Consider the following 25,485-nt stretch of genomic DNA (forward strand, 5'->3'; position numbering starts at 1 on the left):
TTGTCTATTGATACCTGTTAGTTACATCAAACTGTAAAACAGACTTACCCTGTTAGTTGAGCTTAATACTCCAGACTGTTCCCACATCTATTTTACTGGCCAAAAAGTACATTTTTCTCTGTGCATGAGGTGCGGTTTTTCAAATGAAAATCATAAAAGTGGAACATATTAATTTAGGCAGATTTATGTCAAAAAAATCATACAACACAAAACCAATTTTATAAATATACATTTCTTTAGTTAAATCTCTATACATTTCAAAGTTTGACGCGTTCAGACTGCTTTGAGCTACAGGCGCCAGGGCTGAGATTCAGCAGGCTCCAGCACAAATTAAGCACTGGTTTCAGCTATAAACAATTTACTATGACATTATTACGACAATTAACTGCATTATATATAAAAAAAAACAATTGTTTGAACATAAATTTGGTGAAACTATGAAACATCACATAAAATGTTACTAGTTGAACCTAAATTATTTCTAGGGCAAGCTAGACTATCACCATCTGACTATTGCACACAACATAAAATGATATTTTATTTGACCTTAGTACAAGTACATAGGAATTATTTAGTTTTCACATCTCCTCCTTCCTTCTACATTGAAACTTGTATTCAGGTGAGAACAAAGCTTGGGGTGAGAGCATGAGCTTTTCCATTTAGCCAGCATTCCTGGAGTATTTTGTGGTGTTAAAGGCTTTACTAAAGCACTTAATGGAGATGCAACTAATCTGCCAAGCGCAGGATTCAAACCGCCGATCTGCCAGTCACCAGCATAGCGGCCTAACCGTCAGAGCCACACAATGCCTGTATAGTCTATGGAACTGATTGATTCTGGTTCCTTCATTTTGGTGCACAGTTGCATACCTGCTGTACATCTGCTTCATTGAATTAAAAATGGTGAGACTTAGCTAATGAGAAAATCCTGGTGCACAGCTGGAATGGAAAACCCTACTATTTATTGTTTTTTTTTTTGTAGTGAAATGAATTGATAAGCGGCAACCAAATGAGTACCAGTAGGCAGTGGGCATGTAGAAATGTTGCTGAATTGATATGTTTTTTTATACTTTGTTTGAATTTGTTTATTTTGACTGTATCCTCCTTACAGGACGACAATGACAATTACTTGATTTTCTTGGATTTCCTTCAGAAGTTCTCAGTAAAGCAGGGGTGCCCAAATCCAGTCCTGGGGGGCCGGAGCCCTGTGTAGCTTAGTTCTTTCCCTATTCCACCATAAATGATTCAGTTCAAGAGCTGTGTGGTAATTAGCACAAGCAGTTGAATTGGGTGTGTTAAATGAGGGGAAACCCAAAAATGTGCAGGGCTCCGGCCCCCCAGGACTGGATTTGGGCAGCCCTGCTGTAAAGGTTAAGTTAATAAATGGAAAAGAAACATGCTTATTTTAAGATTTCCTGAATGTCGACATGTCATGAAGTGTCAAATTCCAAGATGATGTCAAGTACAAGGGAGGAAACTGATTTGCTTAGGTTTGTCAAAGCAAGAGGAAACCAACACAATTGTCTGTTGTCATATGACCCAGAACCAATGATATATCAAATATTTTTGAAACATGCAGCAAACTCATTTCTGAGTCAGAATTCCTCCTTAAGGGTTGTGCAACGATGTTACGACACATTCCCCCTGACTTTAGTGCAATTTGCTACATACTTATTCCTAGTTTAGCTATATAAGATGTTTAAGATGTACTGTAACACATGATTATGTAGTTTGTTTTGTTTCCTGTATACTCATGTTGATTTTCCACATTGTTGCGCAGCTCCATAGTGAGGTGGAGAAACCCCTCCTCACGTTCCGAGATAACTTCAAGAAGGACATGAAGAAGTATGACCATCACATTGCCGACCTGCGAAAGCAGCTGGCCAGCCGATACGTTTCGGTGGAGAAGGTACAAGAATGTTGATAACCCTCTGGGCCCAGTTTGCTAGCTGTGGTTATAATATATTAACTCCGTTTCATGAAGGAAAAAGAGAATTTCATAATGATTTACACCCATCTTTACACACAAGTATGTAAAGGACAGTGTGCTGTTCCAGTTATAGCCTTATGCTGTATCTTCACCATGACACTGTAATGAATTAGCAGCTGACAGGGTGATAGATTGAAAGACCGATGGAGGTTCTGACTGATTTTGTTATGATGAATCATATGAAGAGCCCTGTAATTATGATTCAAAGCTAAATCTAAATTTAGAAAATTTGACTGTTGCGTGATTAAGGTCTGTACACAAGTGACATTTTGATAGCATGAAATGCAAAATTCTTTTTAATTAAGTAATATGGAATTGGTTTTGCCGGTCTGTATTTTTCTGTATTCCATGCACTACATATGTGCTTTGATTTATTTTCTTTGTGCAGCCTTCACCAGCAGAACCTCTTTTTCACAATTTCAAACATACTTGTAATATGTAATAAATCAAATATTTCTAGTGTAATGAGTTATACTTGAACACTAATTCCAAAGAATGATAATTAATAAGCTTATGTCACATATCAGTGACCAGGATAAGTTCTTGAAAGATGGATGAATAAGCTTATGAAACCATTAAACCTATGAGGCCTTAAGATTAAGATTAACTTTACTGATCCCAAGGGTAAATTCTGGAATTCTTAATAACTCCTCAACATATATTTCAAGACACCAGACACATACGTCATGGCAGTTTTTGCATGTTACATTGTATACAAGGCATACATATTGCAATTAACAACATCCTGTCAAAAAATTTGATTGAACTAATCTTAATATGCACCTTCCTTTTGAGTAATAAGGTGAAATCCATTTTAGACAGGGCAAGCCAAGTTATGGATATGTTTGCATGTTGCGTCAATATTATCCGGAGAATACTGTTGCAAGTGTAGCAAATCATGGAGGATAGGACAGGACTGAGGTTGATGGGCCATGACTCATCTCTTGTTCTATGCTGTCCAAGTCTCGCAAAGCACTAGCAGACAGACAAAAGGACCTGGAGACAAAAACCCAGCAGCTGGAGATCAAGCTCAGCAATAAGACAGAGGAGGACATCAAGAAGGCAAGACGGAAATCAACACAAGCAGGTGGGTAGCCATCAGCAGCTAGTCACCAGTTTCACTTTTTTTGCTGCACGAGTACTCTTGTGAGAATGAAACTTAAATAGTACTCAATATGTGGAGTTTCATGTAGAGTTTCTTGGCTATGTACTGTATGAGCTCATTTTTGGCCCATTTGTAATGTAGTGTGTAAGTACGGTATGATACAATATTGTTAAAAATAGTGGCACATGATGTTTAACAACAATAGTCTCTGGGCTGAGGGCTGGTGTTATCATTTTGTCCAAGCAGTATTTAGAATCACAACAGACCTTGGAAACATATGTTATGCTCTATTTTCATGGTGACCCAAAAGAGCAAATGGGTGTAGGCTAATGTTGCAGTCCCTGGTGGCGAATCTTTTGGCAGAAACAGAGAGCAGTTTTAAATGGAGTGTTTCTCCTGCCGACATCAGCCATTCTATACTCGGGATGACTGGAAACACAAACAAATACCCTGTAAAAAATGAAAAAGACTGATTATCTTAGGCAGCCTGATACATACAAACAGACAAAGCCAGGTTTCTGCTGTCGTGTGTATGAACAAAAGTCACTGGTTCACACACTTTGAAACATTCGTTGCACAGTGTTTGCCAAATCCCCTTAGTAATGTGGGGTTAAATGCCAGTCCTCCAGATGATGATTACAGGGAAGGATTGCCAGCTGTAATTCATTTAGGAAGTAAGAAAGTGAGCCAGTGAGTGAGTCTGATGTCTGTATCGGGCCTGACGGAGCCCAGAGCGCCATGACGCTGTGGCAGGGCAGTGGGAATACATGGAATCTAAGAAACGTTCTCTAACATTAGGAATTATTGTAGTGAGTATTATTTTAAAATAAGCCTTTGGCTTTTAATTCTATGTTGCAGAGAAAAAGAGGAAGGAAATAAAACTAGTGAAGAACCTAAATATGAATGTAAGGTGTCATTGCCAATGTATGCTTTACAGACATTTTTGAAAAGCTTATGAACTCTGAGAAAACCGATTTTGCCCATATTTTATTTAGTTATTTTGCAACAACCTTAGCAATCCTTTACAAGAAACGCATTATCTTCCTGATGAATATATTGATTTTTAGAAAGAAATGCAATTTCATAAATATTTCTGCAAGGTGCTCCAGTATCAGTGGAATGTAATAAACACATTCCTTTAAAAATCCCTCACTGGACAGAGCAAAAAAATGAGTTGTTGGAGTAAGTAAATTGTTTAAATTTAGTAAATTGTTTAAAGTGTATAATACAACCTGAAACCCCCCAATTTTGAGAGATATGTAATATAATATAATAACTTTATAATAACTTTAATGAATTAACAAATTAAATAACACGTAACAGGTTATTAGTTCATGTACATTCAAATAATTAGAAATGTTACCAAATGATAATTCATGTAGCTCTTGTGTTTTTAAACATTTATAAATGATTTAAGAAATACTAGCTAAAGCATTTTGTCACTCTTCAGTAACACATTATTAATGTTGAATATTCGGTTCAATCAATGACTAAACAGACTTCCTCACACATTAATTATACCTGTTTCATTTACTACACAGTACTTGTTGATGGGTTGTACAGATTTAAACCACCAATTTCATATTTCCCTCTACTTTGTAAGAGCAAGAAATTAGGCTTTTTGATGTTTACAAATCACGTGATGCAGACCATTTTGCAGTATCTAATCTGAAGTTGGAATTGTTCATGCACTCTTATCAGTTTACTGGCAGGCATTGAGTTTTGAGCTGACAAAGTTTGTTCCCAATTAAGGGAGCAATGCATCCTGAGGGGTGGTTGATTAAACAGTTTAGCTTCATTCTTATAACACAGAATAATGACAACAAGAACACCACCACACCAAAACTCCATGCTTGTCAGTAACATTTTCAGACCACTACTTCCTTAAACAAAAATATCTTTCTCCAAAAATAAAACAACAGTTAACAAGTCAAATTTTATGCAGTAAATGCTTCAGATGATATACTCACAGTAATACAAAATCACAAATTGAACCTGGGTTATCTGAAAAATCAAATAATTAAAAGAAAAATATAGTTGTAAAAATTTGACCGTAAATGAATGATTCCCAAGCGTTCACGGTTGATGGTAGGTTGCCTCTATAGACAGCAATAATACATGAATCATCCATTGATAACAGTTGTAAGTATTTTTATGTACATGAACTAGTAATCTGTTAAGTGTTATGTAATATTTGTTAACTTATTCTTGAAAGTTATAGTCTCAGTATTAATTTGTGGTTGTTGCTGCCACCTGGTGGAAACCCTACAGTACATACTGTCCTTACAACATGTAATTTAGTTTTTGCTAGATTATTCTTTTCTGATTCATCATACTTCACCTACAACCTCAGTGACACAAAGTACTTAAGGATTTCAGTGCTTCCATAATTATTTTTTGTGTATTGTTTTATAATACAATACTGGCTATCACTCAAGGATTATGTACATTGTAATAATACAATGCAAATCTAGCGTAATGACCATTTTTATTTGTGTATTTCCTTCTGTAGGGGATGACCTTATGCGCTGTGTTGATCTTTATAATCAGTCCCAGTCAAAATGGTTTGAGGAGATGGTGACCAGCAGCCTGGTAATTATTCATAATAACTAAACACATCATTTGCCTGCCAATTTCTGTGAATTTATACATAACTGCAATACTATGCTAAATTATTTGGTTGTCAAAGAAAATTAGGTTTAAAGCTGTTTATCTGGGCAGCCATGGCATATTTGTTAGTACAAAATTATTACATTGTAATATGTAATAAATTACATAACCCTAACTATACAAGTTGAGGGACCCCCAGCCGTCCCATATATTTCTTAAATTTCACTTTGACACGGTGTAGTCAAGTTTGACAAATACATGGTTATATTGGATCATAACTGCAAATACTTCGGTGCTTTTGACAGCACTGTACATGATGAATATGAACCTGGACATTGAATGATAAGTAAAACAGATTGCATAAAGGTACGCTTTCTTCTGAATTCTCTCTTATTTCTCATAGGAACTGGAAAGACTGGAGGTTGAACGTGTGGAGATGATACGGCAGCTTCTTTGTCAGTACACAACTCTGCGGCATGAGACAGACATGTTTAACCAAAGTGTAAGTAACAGACGGTGCATTAATAGGGACATTTCTTTGATTAATGACAAGTGTAGTCCAATATAGGTCAATAAAAAATACAATTTGTGTTCATCCAACCTTGAATCTGCACCATTGCTGGAAACACTCTTTGCATTTTTCCTAACACAGTTTTGCATGTTCAGTTATCCATGCACACTTTTTTTTCTGTTGTATTCAGTCTTATTTAATTTCCATTAAAATGGAATACCAGCACAAAGAATCAGGATGCTTAGCATTCTTTCTCTTCCTTCATGTGTCCAACAGACCGTGGAGCCCGTGGATCAGCTGCTTCAGAATGTGGACCCAGCCAAAGACAGAGAGCTGTGGGTGAAGGACAACAAGACTGGGGAAGTGCGACCTGTGGACATGGAGCTATAGGGATCGATGGCCCAAAACCACTCTCACAGACGTGTGGGCTGCAGCTCCACTCTAAATCCTCCGACCCTCCTGTCATATAAGAACATTCCAAACTCAGAGCATGAGACTGTTATGGCCAACACTGCTAAATATTTGGCTACTGTACCATCTTCTGTACACTTCAGTGGATAATGTAACATAATTTCACGAAAGGTTTCAGCATATCTCTTAAAAGCATCAGGAAAATAAAATCCATCATGAAAGAAGAATAACATGCAGAAGCTTTAAGGTGTAAGTTAAAATACATTTTCATTAATAACGCTTTATTTTATGCTTAACATTCATGATCTTATTTATTAGTGACTAATTAGCAAGGTAATTACACCATAATCCAAAGGCATTTTCTAGTTTTAACACTGACAGCTTCATTGTGAATAGTTGTGTCTGCTGATATGTTTTTAGGAGCATATAATTACCCAAGACTAGTGAAAACTTAGTTCTCGTAAAGAGTTCAGCTGATCATGTCCAGTCAGTATTTTTGTAGTAACTCGATTAGCAGTCTTTACATTACTGGACCACATACATAGAAAGGGCTTTACTAAAGACGAGCAGAGGAATCTCATGTCAGTCGCTCTAATATATAATCTCTCAATGATTATTCTGAATGGTTGAAGGGAAGATGATAATTCTCATGAAAGCCATGGCTGACAACATAGTGATGCACGTTCGGTAGCCTATGGGCTATGCAGCCCCAAGTGCCTTGTCTCCGAAATTAAAAGTCCTGAAGGTAACATAAGTGTACACTCTTATGTCTCTTATCATGGTTTGTTCATCTGAAGGCAAGGTTGGTGCTGCCCCTAGTGGTGCAGAGCTCACCAAAAGTTCATACAAGGAGCTTGATTCCCATCCTCTTTGCCCTCCCAAAAGTCAGAAGTAGGTCCCATAATATTTTAGCACAGTCTGATCATTTATAAACAGTAACACCTTTTGTTCTTATCAGAGTGGTATGAATTGAATGGCTTCCGTATAGCAGAGCGATGCAGCATCTTTGTAGGCTATTAATAGACTGTCGCTGACTCCATGTTATGTATTCAGCCATCTGAATTGAATTTATATGTAAACATAAATTTAATTTATCTCACATTTGCATCATCCGTTGACCTGTCTATCCATTTCCCCTGAAATGGGTGTACTTGCTAATTATTCACAAATGATAATGATATTTTTATCATTATGTGTTAAATCTAAAATAAAGTGTTAGCTTTCCATAGTATTTTTATTTATAAATTTTCTAATCTGATATTAGAAATTGAAGTAGAAAAGTTATTTTATGTTAAAGATAATTATCATCCAGTGCCTTGGAAATGGAAGAGATGGAAACAGCTTTCATACACACTCAGTTCATCAAGTTACATATAATATTCTTAGTGATGGGAATATAGTGAGCATAGAGACAGAGGCATACATGTTGGTTTCTATGTTGGACACACACACACACACAAAATATGCTATATTACACCTTTTTCATGTAGACTTTGTAGATTCTGAGAAATAATATATATGGGAAAGTGCATTTTATTGAAGAAATGTAGAAATAAATATCTAATTAAATTGCAGATCCTGAAGAATAACATTAGAATTATATTTGAATTTTATCGCAAATGTTCATGCCCACTAAATCTGAAGCTGATGTTATGATATAAATGTACTTGTAAGAGAGGTAAATGTGCTAGTTTTTTTACATGGGTGCAAATAACTTGTGCTATTTGTACAAAAAAATAAGACCTCTATTTTAGGAAGCCTCATTATACAAACACAGTTGCATTAATTACTCAGATTCAGGGAAATATCTGTCATCACACATTTTAATTCCACATCACAGTTACACCATTAATATAGATAAAACAGTAACATTATCAAAAGGAAGTGCTTTTATATTGTTCTTAAAGACAGGCCTAGAACTTTCTGTAATATATTTTTTAAGTTTGACATGATCCAGATTGACTGTTCATATCTGCACCTTGGTGATACAAGACGCTTAGAAGAAATTTGTTTAAATGATGATGATGATGATGATGATCATAATAATAATACATTTGGTGCAGATAGCAGATATACAGCAGAATGGAAAGTCCTTATTGTCTTTGGAAAACTGTTCATTGTCATTTTTCATATTATTTTCATTTCACCATTAGACACTGTACATGGAAAAATGATTGCAATTCATTTATCCCATTACACATCTTTTTAGTTTTGTAGTCCACTATGGTCAGAATGCCAGGGTCAGATTTACGCAATCTAACCATGGTTTTAGTGCAGGACATTTATATTGCTATAAATCATGAAGATTGCATTTAAACTGTTGCTCACAGAAGAGTTACTGCCTGTAGGATCTCAGCTCAGTCAGATGATGACCTTTTCACTATGTACACCTCATAGTGCCTATATCGGTGAAAACATGAGAAATTGTCCTTGTATTGCTGCCCTTCTACCATTTATGATTTGTTTGTGTGTGTGTCTGTGTGTCTGTGTGTGTCTGTGTTTGTTTGTGTGTGTTGTTTTTGTAAACACATTTTTCAGAAGCATAATCTTGAAAAACTTGTGCACTCAAAATAGCAACACATTCCTGCCATAATATTTAAACTGTTTAATGGGTTCTTAAAGAGAAATAAATGATATGCAAGCATTTGGTAAAAGACCTGCTTAATTTGGTATGTTTCGCATAAGATTTTCAGTAACCAAACTTTCTTATATATTAAGGACCTTTGACATCTTCTGAGAAAAGTACATAGGCAAGTGTTTTTTCATGTCCAAGTATAGAACAGAATGGCCTGTTTCTGTAAAGTACCTAGAAGCTATCAGTTATAGGCTAGAGACGTCTCGTGAAGTTCCATACTTCATGAAGTTCCATACTTCGTGAAGTTCATGCATGTCAAGGTTCTTTGCATGGCATGTTAAGAATACAATTAAAAATATATTATACTTGTGTTTTTATTTCTTCTTATAACTGGATAGAGTGGTTTTTTTATGGTTAGGTCATGGGGAATTTGAGTCAAAGTGTGATTTATTAAAATGTGTTAATTGTCAGTTTGTATGTTTTTATAATGAAAATGGGTTTTATTTTGTTGCCGGAAAGCAAAGTTTCACCTGCCATAGTGTGGAAATCCAGAACGGAATCTGGCATTTTAATGAGCTGTAGGACATCTATAAAACATTTAGCAGTTTCCTGCAAATGAACAGCCAAACTTTACCCAAAATAACAGAGGTACAGATAATATATTAAACTTTTTTTTAATGCAATGCTTATTTTTATACAAATATAATTACATGTAACACTGTTTTTCATTATTCTGATTTAACTGGATAACAATTTCAACAGAAGTGTATGTTTCACAGCTTGAATTTTTTTCATTGAATTACTCATTTACTGATGTACATGGTGTTACTGTTTCATATTGATACCTATATGTTGTGCAAAGTGTAATATGGCAAAATGGTTCAGTTGAAGTTATATTACTAGAACATTTTTGCTTTTTTATTGTAAATGGAAATATACCTGCTCGTCAGTGAAAGTTTTGCGTTAATATAAAAACCAATTAAACTGGATGTTAATTTTTTTGTGTTATATCTTGTAAAACAATGTACAGTGTACATTTCATTTTTTCATGTGCTTTTAAACACTATGTAGATGAAAGTTAATCAATTTTTGTTGTTGTTAAGTGAGGTAATAATTCCATATAACTCAAACATCAACTAACTGTAGTGGTATTCTGTTCAACTCTTGAAGAATACAAAACCCAACCTTGTATAAAGTTTGCTTGACTAATTAACTTATTTAGTCAAAAAAAAAACTCAAATGTTATGTCTTAGTTAAAGCAATTGTAGCTGTATATACAATCAGTGGCCAGTGACTGTAGCTAGATACAACCCCCTTTATCTCCAGAAGCACCGCAACTGTAGGTGAGTCATGTCTTCAGATAGGCCTCTCTCTGCACACCACTTTAAACTCAGCTTTTCCTCATAGCAGTAACAAATCCGGCTCTTCTCCTCTAAGCTCCTTCATTCACAAGGTGTTTTCAGACATATACAGTAGATGCTATTGACTAGTGTGCCTTGTTCATCACATTATTTTACTTAAACTCTAGACAAGGATGGGTGGCTGTTTCTGAGATGCTGGAACCCTAGCAAGCAAATTTCCACTGCAGCAAATCCAGTCATTTCCAGAAACGGCACTCCAGGTCCCCAAGCTGCAGGTGCAGATGCAGGTAGTTAAACTTGCTGAAAAAAACAAAAACAATCCTTGAACAGTCACAACAGCAGCCAGAGCTGCCAGTTCCTACTGAATAACCATGCAAAAGGGACATAATGAGTGGCAAGTCTGTGCCCAGCCAGCTCAAGGAGGGTCCACTGGAATTTAGTCCTGAAAAGGTAGTGGAGAGGGACCAGAGTTATTTCCATGTCACCTGAATGATGCAGTTCAGCAAAAATTTAGTGGAAAGTAGACAGAATCCCCACATCTGTGGCTGACACTGGAGCAATCCTCACACATTAGCAGGTCCCATTCGGAAAGACCAGCTATCAGGAAATATGGGCTATTTTGACCCAAAATAGAGGGGCCTTTGAAGACTGCTGTATTATCGGCATGGAGAGCAGTGCTGGAATTCCTGCTTTACTCTATCTTTTATTATGCAAGTCTGGATTCCACTTTTTTGGCATAGAGTGTGAAAAATGTTCAGCTGAACACGCAAACCAGTGATTTCAACGCCAAGTGCTCCTCAGCAGCTGCAGCAAACTGGAGCCACCATGGATGACCTGGACATTGTAGATCCCACTCAACCTCATGCAAGAAGAATATACTGATAATAACTGAAATAAATTCAAATTAAAATAGCACCACAACAACATATTACTATTTCAAACATGATTAAACTTTCCTTATTAAATGTTTGTATTTAACAGTTGACACACACCAGTGCCATGTACAGACTTTTTCAAGGGCAGATGTTAGAACAGGAGGATGTGGGTAATGAAAGTTTTTCCGGCCGGGGGGGTGGTGGTAAATTTTGCGTGAACTTCGATTATCAAAAAAGGGTCACTTTCAATGATTTGGGCAAAAGGGGCAGGTGTTCAGCCCCTACTACATGCCCACTTTTTGACTTAGTTTCAGTTCCTCTGCAAGTTCTGCATTTCCCCAAGAAAGTTGAAACTAAGTTGAAATTTTGGATTCCCTGATGTGTACATACATGCAACATCACGAGATTAGATCCTTCTCCATCTTGCTGTTTTTGTTGAGTTTTGATCATAGAAACACAGCTTAACACACAGGGGTGGAGAAAATGACAGAAAAGCCATATATAAAAGGACTACTTATGGTGAAATTAAAATACTGTTAGAGCGACAAAATAGAGTTATATTGTGCTGAATGCTCATTATCAGTATATATGTCAGCTGAAAAAAAGAATCTGACAACCAGCAGTTTATTATGTGTTTTCAAAGCAAACTGTTGCAACTAATTTCTGAAGTGTTCGTAAAGGGTTTGCCTGAATAGAGCCACTTCCAAATTAGATAGCCCTGGCCCCTTAAATCAAGAAGCAGGTGAGGACTAAATATCAGGGCAACATCAGAAAAGAAGCTCACTGAGTGGATAGTGGCGAAACCCCACAAAACTGCAGTTTCAAAAATGACCACAGCTCAGCCTCAACATAACCTGTAGGTTGTGAACAAAAATCTGGTTTTTATGGCTGTACTGCACAGACACATAGCCTGGAGCCCCAAGCAATGGAAAAAGTAATAGGGTCTAATGAGTCCTCTTTCAGCCTTTGTCCTCCATCAGGAGAAGATGGAGGGGAGCCTTTAACGTACGATTTCAGCTAGCAAAAAACATGGGAGATCTCTGATGGTAGGGGCAGCCATTAAGGAAATCATTTGGTCTGGTTATTGCTCTGCTGGATCATATAATGGCCAAGCAATATGAGGCCATTTTACAGGACTTGTTGGTGCAAACATTGTTCCCTCATGATCTTCACAAATTCTAAGGCCCAATTGCCAGATATAAATATCTACTGTATATGAAAGATCTGTCCAGGAGCACAGAGTGCAGAAGAAGATTTTCACCTCCTTCATCCTCAGAACTGGAGGTTTCAGCTTATTTGAAAGTTTTTTTTCTGTTTTATTTAGATTTTTTTGCTTTTTTTTATTTTTTATTATTATTATTTTATTTTGCAAACTTGCAACCAGGGATAAAAGGTAAAGCAAAACAGGAAAATAAACCAAAACCTTGATGGACACTGAGGCTTGGTTAGTCTGAATACTGAGACAAAGGAAACCAGCTGGATTTAAAAATTCAGTCTTTGTACAGGTGACATCAAAATCAGTATTTAGCAGCTGTTTCGGTAAGACCAGGAAAAAGCTGAAGGATTTTTCTACTGTAAGTTTCGGAACACAAAAATTAAGCAAAAAAAAATGTATACAAAAAAAAAATTAATTATTTAACTTTTGATTTTGTCCCCAGAAACTCGGAGAGCACTCCATGACATGCCACTGCTGTAAAACACAGCTTTTTAACAGTCTTTTTACTGTCTGCAACCTTAGTTGATTCTTCCTGCCTTTGAAAATCCAAAACTTCTTCATTTACGATTCAACGATGGTAAGATAAACAAAAAGACTTTTATTATTAAAAACAAATTTTCACAGTCCTGGCGAAATGTATTTATCAATTGACATTGAGTGACACTTGACAGTTTTACTGTACTAGTCAATGTACAGTTTTTACCTACTTGCCGCCCTTGATTATAATTTTATGGGAGCCCATGAGGGGGCGGCATGGCAGTGCAGTGGTTAGCACTGCTGCCACATGCCTCTTGGACCAGACCTCAAGTCTCCCCCATGTCTACATACTAAGAGTTTGCATGTTCTCCCCGTGTCATCATGGGGTTTCATCCAGGTACTCCCTACAATACAAAAACATGCTGAGGTTTATTTTAATCAAATAGTTCTTAGGTGTGCATGTGTGAGTCTGCCCTGTGATGGGTTGGCACCCCATCCTAGGTTGTTCGCTGCCCTATGTACATAGGTTTGGGCCCCCAGAATCCCTGAATAGGACAAGTGGTTACAGAAGATGGGTGAATGGAGGGATGTATGGGAGCCTATGACAATGTAAGAGGGGAGGGATATTCCAAGGGATGGAACACTTGTAGGAAGTGTTGGCACCGGCTTGTCATCTCCCCCCTGCTCCCCGTTTGTGTTTCAGACTAAACTGTATTTGACTCTCCCTGCCGGCCCCTGGAGGATGGGCTCCCCCTTTGAGTCTGGTCCCTCCCAAGGTTTCTTCCTTCTAGGGAGTTTTTCCTTGCCACTGTCGCCTATGGCTTACTCACTGGGGGCTTTGGGTGGGGATGCTGTAAAGCGCTTTGGGACAATGTAATGTTGTGATAATGCGCTATACAAAAATAAATTTGTTGTTGTTGTTGTTGTAATCAGTCAGTGACTGATGAGATATAAAGTAGCACTTTTTCAGGAAAGAGTCATGGAATGTTCCCGTTTTCCTGTCAATTCATCCTTGACAGCAGTATTGGAGGCTTCATCCAACTTCCCACCCTTCTGTACCCGAAGGGGGCTAATAGACATCCATTCCATCTCCATTTGCTGTCCCAGCAGACGTAATGCTTAGTGAGCCACTCAGATTAAGCACCTTTCTCAGGGGCATTACAAGAAGGCCTCTGGCCGGCTGCCACGAGCGCCTGTTTTGACAGTCATATTGGAGGCCTTTAGTGTTACCTAACTCACAATTTGTGGATTGCTAATTATTTACTGTATAACACACAATAAGCATAACTGTACTGTCCAGCCATGGACTAATTCTTAATACACCATATATTTTCTTACATAAAAAACCCATGTGAAACACTGAAATCATTCTGAATTATAAAAAGAAACAATAAAATGTGTTCACCAGTTATTTTCCTATAACATTCATAACTGTTACTCAATCATCAATCATCAGCTTCTTCAGGGAGTTCAGATAAGCTGGGATGAGGGAGCTGACAGACTCGTCATCATGGATGATCTTCTCTCCTCTGCCCTCTGATCCGACAGAGCTGGGTGATCTGACCATCCCAGGGAAGGGGGTGCTGTAGCCCTGCAGGCACAGCAAAAAGTAACATTTCATGCAGAACCCAATAAGGAAGTAGTATCTATGCCCCCCCAACCCCTTTGCATCTTGTAACAAGAACAGACACAAACACACCAATAGTTACAGTTGCTGCACAATGAACGATTTCTGCACAATGAATGCTTTGTTAGTGTATATGTATGGTCTTAAGTCTTAAGTATTATATTCATTTCAAAACAAACAAATAAAAGTAAACAATACATACTAATAACTGCACAGGATGAAAAATTAAGATGATAAAACATTGTCATTCCCCGCCCCTCCCCCAGGCACCAGTGAGGTTATTTTTTCCGGATAAAAATCCATTATGGAGAATCATTAGTCAGGAAGTGGCTCTGAAGTACAAATACAAAGGACTAAATTGCATTCGGGAAATGACAAAATTGCACCGAGAGAACAGAAAATGGATTAGCGGCATAGAAGAACATCATAGTGCTTAGATATGCCCCGGAACACTACTGGCTCAGTCATCAGAAATAGAAAGGTGCAACACTCCACCTGGTGGTATGCTAGCATAGAGCACCCCTCCTAGCGGGGTCCTAAATAAATACATACAACTTCGTTATACTGTACTCCTAAGTCGTTTTCCTTTAAGTGCAAGGCAAACATGATAACTATACACGCACACCATAGCGGCTTGCACACTTACAGAGGAGTACCCCTTGCTGAAGCTTCCTCTGCTCTTCGTCCTAATCTTCGTTAGCGCTGACTCGGCAATGTCAGCTCGTTCCTCTGCATCATCCAGCTCATGAACCGTCTTCCTGTACTTCGCCAGATTCATGTTGGCTTGCTCTTCCTGATTGCATTTTGGGATGATAACACAATAAAGAACAGCATTCCATTTTTGCACCAGAATTCATATATTTAAATGAAGCCTGTAACAACAAATTACAACGTCACGCTATGTAATAACCTGATAAAATGTAACAAATTTATAGTCAACATTATCATTTTATATTGCAACATTAACCTATTATTAGTATTATTATAACATTGCCCAAAAAGAGCATCAGCGTGTTTTCTGTTACGTGTCTGTTAAAATCTGTTATCACATAATGTTGCATTATTACGTAATGCATTGTTACAAAGTCTTTCAGAAAATCTCAAATAGGTTTGAAAAGCAAGAGGGAAGACTTCAATAAAAGCATAAAATCAATGCATGTTAGTCTTGCAAAAGTCCATACCGCTTCTTCCACTTGTCTCTTATAGGCCTTCATCTTGTTCTGCAGCCTCTCCACCAGTTCTTGCATCCTCTGCTGATTTTTCTGGTCCTCCTCGGACTGGAAGAGCAGTTCCTTCAGACGCCGCTCGTTCTTGCGTAAAGTTTTCACTGTCTCAGCGTGCCTCTTCTGCTCCGTGTCCAGCTCCAACTCCAGCTCTTTCGCCTAGACACAACCATTCATGGCACAATACAGAGATTGCAGAAAAATTAATGGCAACAAGCTGTCAACACAGAGACCAGACACAAGTGTGTCTTTCAAGACCAAAGGTTTCACTTACATTGTAGGATTTAAAAAATTATATTCTGGTAACACATTACTTGATGGGGCACAAATATTTAGTAGTAACTCAGTTACTACTGAAGTACAAATCATGATCAAATCATGAACAAATACAGTACTTAAAAGATGAGTCTCGATCCATTAATGATGAACAAACATGAGCAGTATTTCACATGCTATTCATTACTTGTTCCTTCAGTTGTTCCTTAGTAGTTCCTTAAGTAGTTCACAAAGGTTTGCAGAATTAGATTTAATAACATACTAACTGGAAAGATGCATTATGATTCATTAATGATGAATTAACATGAGATCAGTATGCAACAAAGATTTAGTTTGTCGTTAATGAATGCATAACTAATAGTATAACACTATATTATTTGTGCCGCGTCGTGTTACCAATATTCCTTATACGTCTTCAATGTCAGTCATATATACAGTGAATAATTTCTTAACGAAATTATTATGATGCAATGTTCCATTAATATAAAATGCTTAAAACACTGCGACATATTGCTAGTTTTAAAAGTCCTTTAAAGCTATAGCATGATGATTTCAATTCAGTAAATGGCTGAAATATTGAAAGCTGGCCTGATCCAGAGCCTACTTCTAGTTTACCTTCCCTTCCAGCTTCTGGATGATCTTCTTTCCCCCCTTGAGTGCCAGCTGCTCGGCCTCGTCCAGCCGAACTGTCATGTCCTTGACCTGGGCTTCCAGGCCCTTCTTCACCCTCTCCAAATGCAGCGTGTGCTCCTGCTCGTGCCGCAACTCTTCTGCCAGTCGGCTGGCCTGCAGTGTTTCACAGCAACAACATCAGATACGGTCCAGCATGATATAGCAAGAAAATACCCCCTTTTTACTTTCAGCTGCAGTAATCAAGGTCAAGCAGATATATCAAGCATGCAGTTATGCATCCCATGGGTCACTAACTGGAACATTTTAGTCATAATTCCAAACAGATAAATATCAAGCTACCAACTGCCTGTGAAAATCTTTCCTTCATCAAAAGCCTCTTCATTATCAAGAAAGTCTAGTGGAGACTTTGCTTGCATATTCCCCGGATTCCTGTTATCCCTTGCTATCCAAAGGAAGAACCAAACAAGGCTATGCCCATTAAGTAAAGCCGTACCTCACACATGGCCTTCTTGGCCTTGTCATTCGCAGCCCGCACGCTGCCCACTAGCTCTTCATGGTCTTGAGTCATCTGTTGAAGGTCTGCCTCCAGCTTTCTTTTCCCATTGTTAGTGGACTGGAGCTGCAAAGCAGGTGGACATGCCATTCGCTGCTTTGCCATATAAGGCGCGTCTATAAGTCTATAAGTAACTGTAACTTCAGCTCAGTTCAGTTTTATATGCACAGCACATTTTTACAACATTTCATTGTCTCAAAGTGCTTTACATTATCCCTACCCAAAGCCCCCAGTGAGCAAGCAAGAGGCAACAGTGGCAAAGGAAAAACTCCCTAGGAGGAAGAAAACCTTTGGAGGAACCAGACTCAAAGGGGCAGCCCATCCACTAGGGGCCGGCAGAGGAAGTCAGATTAACAAGAGCTGAGTCTCCATGCAGCAGGAAAGTGACCAGCATGAAGGTACCACATTAAGTAAGCAATCTATACCCTATCTAGTAATGCAAAATTTTCAGTTTTCAGTAGAAGGAATTCCCTTAATGACTTCATACTGTACATTAATTTGCTAAATTACATATCCAACTTCTTCCATGATCATCTTGTTGAACATATGCCCATAATTTCTATAGGGTGTCTATGTACATGATTGGATGGAAAGCAGTGTCAGAGAAGCAGACCTGGTTACTTATGTCATTGTACTTTTCAGTCATTTCCAGCAATTCGGTCTCCAGGCACTTGCGGGCCCTTTCTGCAGCCTCCGCACCAGCACGAGTCTCCTCTCCCTCTGTCACCAACGTGGCACAGCGGCGCTCCAGCAGGGAGTGCTCCTCTCGCAGGTCCTCCTGCTGCCGCGCGTCTTCCTCTACTTGGGTCTGGAGATCCTGCAAGAGACAATAGTTTGTGAAAACAGCATGATTATGGAACACGTTTACCAATATATATATTCCTGTTCTTTAATTCGCTGGTATTAACTACTGGTAATTTTGGTAATCTGTTGTATGTTTGTTATGAAGAGATGTCCGAGTTACACGGGGAATCCTGAAGATGGCACTGTGACCCTGCGTGAAACTCGGCAACAGAAAACATGTATGTTGTACACAGTGAGATCAGGAATAATATGGGATTTCAATTTACATCCTAATGACAAAGACTGATTTTGTTAAGTATTTTATGTGTTCAGTAAATTTACTTCAATTGCAAACTCAATGGTCTGTGCTCCTGCTTCATAATAATTAGTTTATAATTGGATATCAAGAATGTAATTAAATAAATTAAAATAGGGTTTACCAAATTATCTGCTCATTTCATCTGGTTATTTTGGATATAAGCATTTCAACCTCAGTTTTCATTTGTGAAGCTGCAAGCTCAGTTGAGGCCAATACATTTTAAACTTACTTAAATTACATCACAAGTACAGTTTTTTTTGTATGCACCTTTTATTTTACCGCAACCCTGTACCAGATCAGCTGGAAGAGAATTGGATGGATGGACATAACTTTTCCATTTGAATTTTAACTATTTATGTATCCTTTCATAACTTGAGCAAAACAGGGTGCTATCTTCACTGAATTCCCAATTGATATCCATCTGTTTATTTTGTTAATTTAATATTATTCAAATTGTCAGGCGCAACATCTGGGTTTAAGCTTAACCATGCTGATTTGGCTATATCAAATTTGGCTCCTTAGCATGAACTGAAACGCCTTTGTAAAAACATACAATATGTTCATTTGTCTGCCCTGAACTTTATCTCTCAGGTTATACAAAACAGATTTCGCGATGCCTCTTTTAAACCCTAAACTAGTTGGTTCTTGCAGTGCTTAAACCACTTCTCTAGTGATTAGCCACTTTGTTTCTGATTCTGTCAGTCAATATGAAGAACAATGGTGACAGGCTTAATTGTCTAGGACAATGAGCAATGTTTTTGTTTCTGTCAAATTTCATGCATGCTGCAAATTATTTTTTTCTGTTTGCTTGTTTGTTTTACTGTTTAATAATCTCTGCTTATGGAATAATCTAATTTCCATGCAGACATTCTACCTCCAGCCATTCTTTGTTTCCTTCATTGCCTCCTTGATCTACCTTGTTGTTATTTAAGTGTTACTGAAGCCCTCAACATTTTTGGTCATGCTCCAGATCAACAACTGCTTCTGAGGATGTATTTCTTCAAAGGGCTCTCTTCATCCTTCCCTCCTGCCAGTCTTCTCTGTTATTAACTTCCCAGATTTTTCTGCTGGACCATATGCTGCTTTTTCTCCCTGTCATTGTTCAGATTTCATTGTAATTTCATATAATTTCCTCATGCCCCCTTGTACCCTGCAGCTTATTCCGAGGGTAGGAGATACTTCTTCCTATTTTTATGTATTTTTTAATCCATGTTCTGTTACTCTTGTATTGGCTTTGCCTTTTTCCCAAATTCTCAATACTTTTTTCTATACCTTTCATGACATACCAATGATAGTTTTGAGGGTTTTTGAAAAGCCCCAAAAAACATTATTCCCCTTTTTTACATTTTAATGTTTTTCCTTAATTTTAAATAGTCGGTTGGAGATCGCATTTTTTTCTTGTCCATGTAAAATAACAGTGTAATTTAGTTTTCTGCAGTTCCATGCTTCTGATTGGAATTTTGTGGAGCATTTCTGGCATTTTCCACAATACATTTTTAGACTGTGACACTCAGCACGACCTAAATTCTAATCTCGAGTTTTGGTCCATGAACTCTCATTATACTGCCACTGCTTCTTGGCTTTTGCCCAGTTTAATGACTACCCATTATAATCGGAATATAACTATTTTACTGATTAGTTTTTTCCCCAAATATAATCACTGGTACCTTATGGTATATATGATATTGGATACTGTTTCAGTATCTGCAGGATCTTTACTTCATTTCTGAACAAACATACACATTCTGTGACAGGTAATGTGCTAGAAGCTACTGCGCACACCTTTCCAATAACAATGGATAATTCAGGGACACCATATTGAAATATTGAATCAGAGAAATTCACACTCAGTACTGTAAGATGAATTCTGTTACTGGTAATGTGTTGTTTCACAGCTTTCGACTAATATCCTGCAACATCAAACTACGATTCAGGAATTAAACTTTCGGGTAAAGGATATTCCTGAAAGAAATTATTATGTTTAGCTGCCTTCATTGTTTGCGTAATAGTTTATGCATCGCACAGGGTTTTTATTGCTGTCATAGCTCAGACATTTAAACTGGGCCAGATGATTGAGCATCTCTAAGGTTTACAAATCTAATTCAAAATATTAACTTTAAATGTAAATCCTGAAGTTTGCTTTAAATACGGCTCATGCATGTATCTATTACAAGAATCAATGTAAGGGCTTAGACCCTTAAGCACCATCCATCTGCAATAAAACTGCTCCCCGCTCCCTGTGGCATCTTGAGGGAATAAAGCTTACTTTAATCTGCAGCTGCATCTTCTTAATAGTTTTCATCAGTTCCCCGTTGTTCTTAGTCAGTAGGTCCAACTGGAGCTCCAGCTCATTCAGGTCGCTCTCCAATTTCTTTTTCAGCCGGGCAGCTTCCGTACGACCTTTAACCTCAGTGTCCAGACTGGCCTGCAGGGACTCCAATGCCCTTTGGTGACCTTTTCTGGAAAAGACAGGAGAAGTAAAGTCCGTGTGACTTTCCGTTTCTTGAAGGCCATTTCAACTTTTGTGAATAAAATAGAAAAATAGAAATTCTTATATAGGAATTGTTTTCCTTCATAAGGATAAGATTTGGCATTCAAAAAAGCAGAGGGGGTCGTCTAATCAGGGCTGTCTACTATTCCGGCCAAAACGGTAATTACATTCCCTTAGATGCCCCAAGTAAAAAAAATTAATGAAAACTTTCTTTAAAAAAAAATAAAAATACTTCCACTATCGACATTTAGCTGCTTTGCTAAAGAGTTTATTCAAAGGAACTTGTGCTTTTCCCCCCCGGGCTGAACATTTTGCTGGAGTTATTGGAGTCATAAAGACTTAAACTTAAACTGGCTCCCTTTCAGGTTACAAAGCCAGACACCTGACTGCTACACTTCCCCTGACATGCAGATATGAGATAAGACTGTTGCATGTAAAAACGTTCCAAAACCCAAACAATATTTTACGAGCGGAAAATGAACAGACAGGGGAAAGACACGTACCCAGGAAGGAAGCCCCCGTCCTCTATTCGTGAAAGCAGGAAATTAGGGAAGAAATGACAGGATCCGGTATTAAGCCATCACGTTAAGGATTAAATGGTTGAAATGGTTAAGCGTTTTTGGTTAGGTATTGATTTGAAATCGGCAGGTATTTCAGGTCAGTAAACTGTCCAGCAGACAGTCATGATGCATATGGTAATAGATGCATATTTCGGACAGAGAGTGAGTCGTCTGTAAGGGCTGGAGGCACCTGGTTGCTTCAAACTCCTCCTCTTTCTCCTGCAGCCGGCGCTCCAGGTCCCCCTTGGCCTGGGATAACTCCAGTTGCAGACGAAGTACCTTAGTCTCCTCTGCCTAGAAGAGATTAAAGAGCAGATGTCTGACTCCTCAGTCTTGCCAAGCATCCCCCATTACCCGGTCATCTGGAAGAATAACCATTACTCTCCCAGAGTTGCACTGTCAAAGCAGCTGTATTACATTATTAATTATTATCGAAAGTGTTCACATAATGCAGAAGTCTGAGCTCTTTTAGTGATAGGTTTCTTACCTTTTTTTTCTCCAAACCAGAAAAAGATGTAATGATCAAATGACGTTTAGTGCATCTCAGTATTATAGCTTATACAGAACAGTAATGTATTGCCCATTAACAGGTAAACCATATGTAATATAAATATTAGGTAATTTGTAAGGGAAAAGAAGAGAAGACGATTCTCTTACTATAATGATGTCGTATTATTTTCTCTTAAAGGGAATGCAAACCTCACCTGTTATGTATAAAGTCCTTGTTATTAATCAAAACGTTATTAGAGGTACTCAACAGTCAAGTTATGTGCTGCATTGTGCTCTAAATAGGTATTTAGAAGGCATTATATGGCTAAGAGAGCCATCGTTAGGGCAGTGAAACCGGAGCGGCTGTAGAGGGCCCGGCCCCTAGGGGCCCCGTTCAAAACAGAAATTTGCCTAGATAATAGATAGGCTAAATAATATTGTTCTTGAATATTTTTTCCCATTGATTGAATGCACCCACATTTCATCTGAATACATCATTCTGGCTAGGGCTGTCATGGCACACAAATTTGTTGTATCCTGCTTGGTACATCGTTTTGATAATAACTGACACTTTATTGATCCCTGCTGGGGACATTTTCTTTAAACCTCCCCCGACCTGCTCTCTGTAGGTGAGAGCAAGCTGTCCGCAAAGGGCAGCCACCTGTGGTGGCCCCCAGGGAGCTGGGGGCTAAGAGCCTTGCTCAAGGACCCACAGACATAGCGAGGCCAGGCTCAAACAGCAACCTTCTGATCACAGGCAGAGAGGCTTAGCCCACTGAGCCATATGCTGCCCCCAGAGGGGCAGGTTCTGTTCTTTACACACAATGAAACAAATTAATGCATTTATTGATATGGGCATAACCTAAATTTACAAGTAAATGTTCAACACGGAAAACATTATGCTAATTGTGACTGTAGGATGGTTACAGCTAATGCTGGTTACAGTCAGTTAAAATCGGCAGTTTGAGAACATTTTGGTTTTCCAATGCAGCCTCAGATTCCTCAGGTCATGCTTGTATCTCCTCTTTTTCCATCTCCTTCTTGGCTACTCTGACATTGTTTCAATGATTCAAGGAAATGCAAGAAACCTCAAAGGCGGATGCAATGCATAGCTTTTGACAAGAGGATATGCAATATATTCCAAAGACATGGAAAGTTTATTGGTTTTCCAATATATTACACCAGCATTGGAGAGAGAGTAGCTGATAAGACCAAGGCTGTCTGTCGGTTCTGTTATACAACATTGTCTCAATGTGTGTACAACAGAGCTAGGGAGAAACAGCCTCTACAAGATCCCTCCCCATGGCATCTTAAGGCACATTTTTTCAGGAAATTCAGACCAGGCTAAAAACAATCATTTCAGCTATAGGGGTGTTTATCGCTACAGATATGCAAACATACTCGGTATTAGCGAACACACTATTTAATTCTGCAAATAAGCTTCTCTTAGGTTTTCTTATTCAGACACCTCTGCAGACGCATTGCTTTAGATTGCAACTCGTCGTAATTATGTTTATTTGTAGCTTTAATAAAAAATTATTTCAAAACAAATTCTGTTTTCCTAGTTGTACCGAACCGTGAATTTTGTGTACCGGTACACGCCTACTATTTATACACTGGAAATGCACTTAATCTAATGATTTACATTAGGTTTATATTGGCCTCAGGTGGGGCCCCGAATACGTTGGCTTTCCCGGGGCCCCGCCCCTCCTCAGACACTGGCCTGGTGGCTAATCACAATTACATTACATCACCTCACTGCTCAGCCATGTCTGATTTAAATGCCAATACTGCTCATTATGTCACCCACCCTGAAGGCTGAGGAGGTGTTGTTGATATAATGCAATACTTCAGACATTGTTTCAATTATTCAAGGAAATGTAACAAACCTCAAAGGCGGCTGCAATGCATAATATTCGACAACAAGATACATAATTTATTCCAAAGACATAGCAAGTATCATACTACCATGGCACTGAAGAATTGTATTTTCCTTATAATTTACCTTTCTCTTTTGTTCTCTCAGTCAAGGCAATAAACAAACAGCTTAGTATGCAGTTACCAAAGTAAGCCCTCGGCAACAAGGAAAGTACTCCAAGAAGGAACTAATTTTCACTTCCTCAAAGCAAGCCTGTGTTAATTAGCTTCCTAGCCATAATCTTGTGGCCGCAGGGCCCATCCAAGAGTAGCAGACTCGTGCTAATCTGCTCTGTTCCACAAAGTCTATGCTACTTCTCTACTTTCACTGATGGGTAACTTCTATCGTGGTGAGTGTTAAGACAGAAGCAAAAACAAGAATGCATTATTCGAATAGTAACCTCACCTGGTGTTCCATGTTTAAATCTGCCATCATGTGTAGGTAAACTCTCAACCTTGCAGCTGTTACAGTATAGCCTCAGGGAGTATAATTTACCACCGTGGGGGTAATGCATACTTTGCATTACTCATTTTAGGATGAACTGCTGACTGAAGCTCATCATTATGCCCTTCTCTGAGAAAAACGTATCAGAATGCATTAATTTGGAACATGTGCTGTTCATTTACTGCTCTCTGCCAAGTAATGTTACCATTTATTATACGAAGAGCCCAGGACTGTGCAACTATGGGTATAACCACAGCAGACTTGCTCTCTCAGTACCTCCAATGCCACCTCAGACTCCTCAAGTGAGGCTTGTAGCTCCTCTTTCTCCATCTCCATCTTCTTCTTGGCTTTTTGCAGCTCATGGACACTCTTCCCGACATCAGCCAGCTGTTCATTGAGATCAGCTACCTCCTCTAAAATAACATCAGAAGGAAAATGGGAGGAACAGCAACTCAGTCCTGTATAATTTTCAGTCATATAGGCTTTCATGGTTAGGTACCCTGGGAAGTATTTGTTTTCAACATGAGTATTTAGCTATCCCCTCTTGTTGCAAAACGTTCCAAGCAGTTCTACATTTCTCTCTCGACTCCCCCTTTAAGTGTTCTTTCATCAGACTTCGGTTCCGTGTGTGCCGCCTATCACCCCTCACCCAGGAAGGCTTTATTCTCCCTCCGGAGGGCCTCCCCTTGCTCCAGGTTCTCCTCGTAGGCTGTCTTCAGCTTGAAGAGCTCAGCGGCATGCTGCCGGCTCTCCTTCTGGCAGCCCTCTACTTCCGCCACCAGCTCTTCGCACTTCTGTCTCCAATCAGAGAGCTGCTTCTCCATCACACGCTGCTTCTTATCCAGTAATGTCGCAGAGCTGCTTGCCTGGACACAGGGGTGTGAAGGGAGAACTTCTGCTATATTCAAATAGGCCAAGTATTATGCAGAAAGTTGACCTGAAATTTATTTGAGAATTTATACCTTAAGTACTAGAAAATTCAGACCATATCCTACACAAAATTATAATCAGAATCTGTATTAACATATAAAGAAGTCTGAC

The 25,485-nt window shown here is 38.5% G+C and overlaps 2 protein-coding genes across 15 annotated transcripts in view; one reads left to right on the top strand and one right to left on the bottom strand.

The window, feature by feature from the left end:
* gas7b (growth arrest-specific 7b) overlaps positions 1-10,207 on the top strand; it is a 68,748-nt gene extending 58,541 nt beyond the window's left edge. For both annotated transcript variants that reach the window (XM_072712281.1, XM_072712282.1), the window contains exons 10-14: positions 1,778-1,906; positions 2,951-3,074; positions 5,605-5,684; positions 6,106-6,204; positions 6,490-10,207. In XM_072712281.1, coding sequence (XP_072568382.1) covers positions 1,778-1,906; positions 2,951-3,074; positions 5,605-5,684; positions 6,106-6,204; positions 6,490-6,603 — 546 coding nt within the window. In that variant the 3' untranslated portion in view covers positions 6,604-10,207. The remainder of the gene's footprint in view (positions 1-1,777; positions 1,907-2,950; positions 3,075-5,604; positions 5,685-6,105; positions 6,205-6,489) is intronic.
* A 4,276-nt stretch (positions 10,208-14,483) lies between these two features.
* LOC111856915 (putative uncharacterized protein MYH16) overlaps positions 14,484-25,485 on the bottom strand; it is a 58,593-nt gene continuing 47,591 nt past the window's right edge. For all 13 annotated transcript variants that reach the window (XM_072712286.1, XM_072712294.1, XM_072712289.1 and 10 more), the window contains 10 exons: positions 25,094-25,310; positions 24,721-24,857; positions 21,784-21,887; positions 20,809-21,001; positions 18,054-18,257; positions 17,381-17,506; positions 16,870-17,040; positions 15,937-16,137; positions 15,402-15,548; positions 14,484-14,719 (listed from right to left, as the gene is read on the bottom strand). In XM_072712286.1, coding sequence (XP_072568387.1) covers positions 14,567-14,719; positions 15,402-15,548; positions 15,937-16,137; positions 16,870-17,040; positions 17,381-17,506; positions 18,054-18,257; positions 20,809-21,001; positions 21,784-21,887; positions 24,721-24,857; positions 25,094-25,310 — 1,653 coding nt within the window. In that variant the 3' untranslated portion in view covers positions 14,484-14,566. The remainder of the gene's footprint in view (positions 14,720-15,401; positions 15,549-15,936; positions 16,138-16,869; positions 17,041-17,380; positions 17,507-18,053; positions 18,258-20,808; positions 21,002-21,783; positions 21,888-24,720; positions 24,858-25,093; positions 25,311-25,485) is intronic.

Source organism: Paramormyrops kingsleyae, chromosome 5 (assembly GCF_048594095.1).
Source record: "Paramormyrops kingsleyae isolate MSU_618 chromosome 5, PKINGS_0.4, whole genome shotgun sequence".
NCBI lineage: Eukaryota > Metazoa > Chordata > Actinopteri > Osteoglossiformes > Mormyridae > Paramormyrops > Paramormyrops kingsleyae.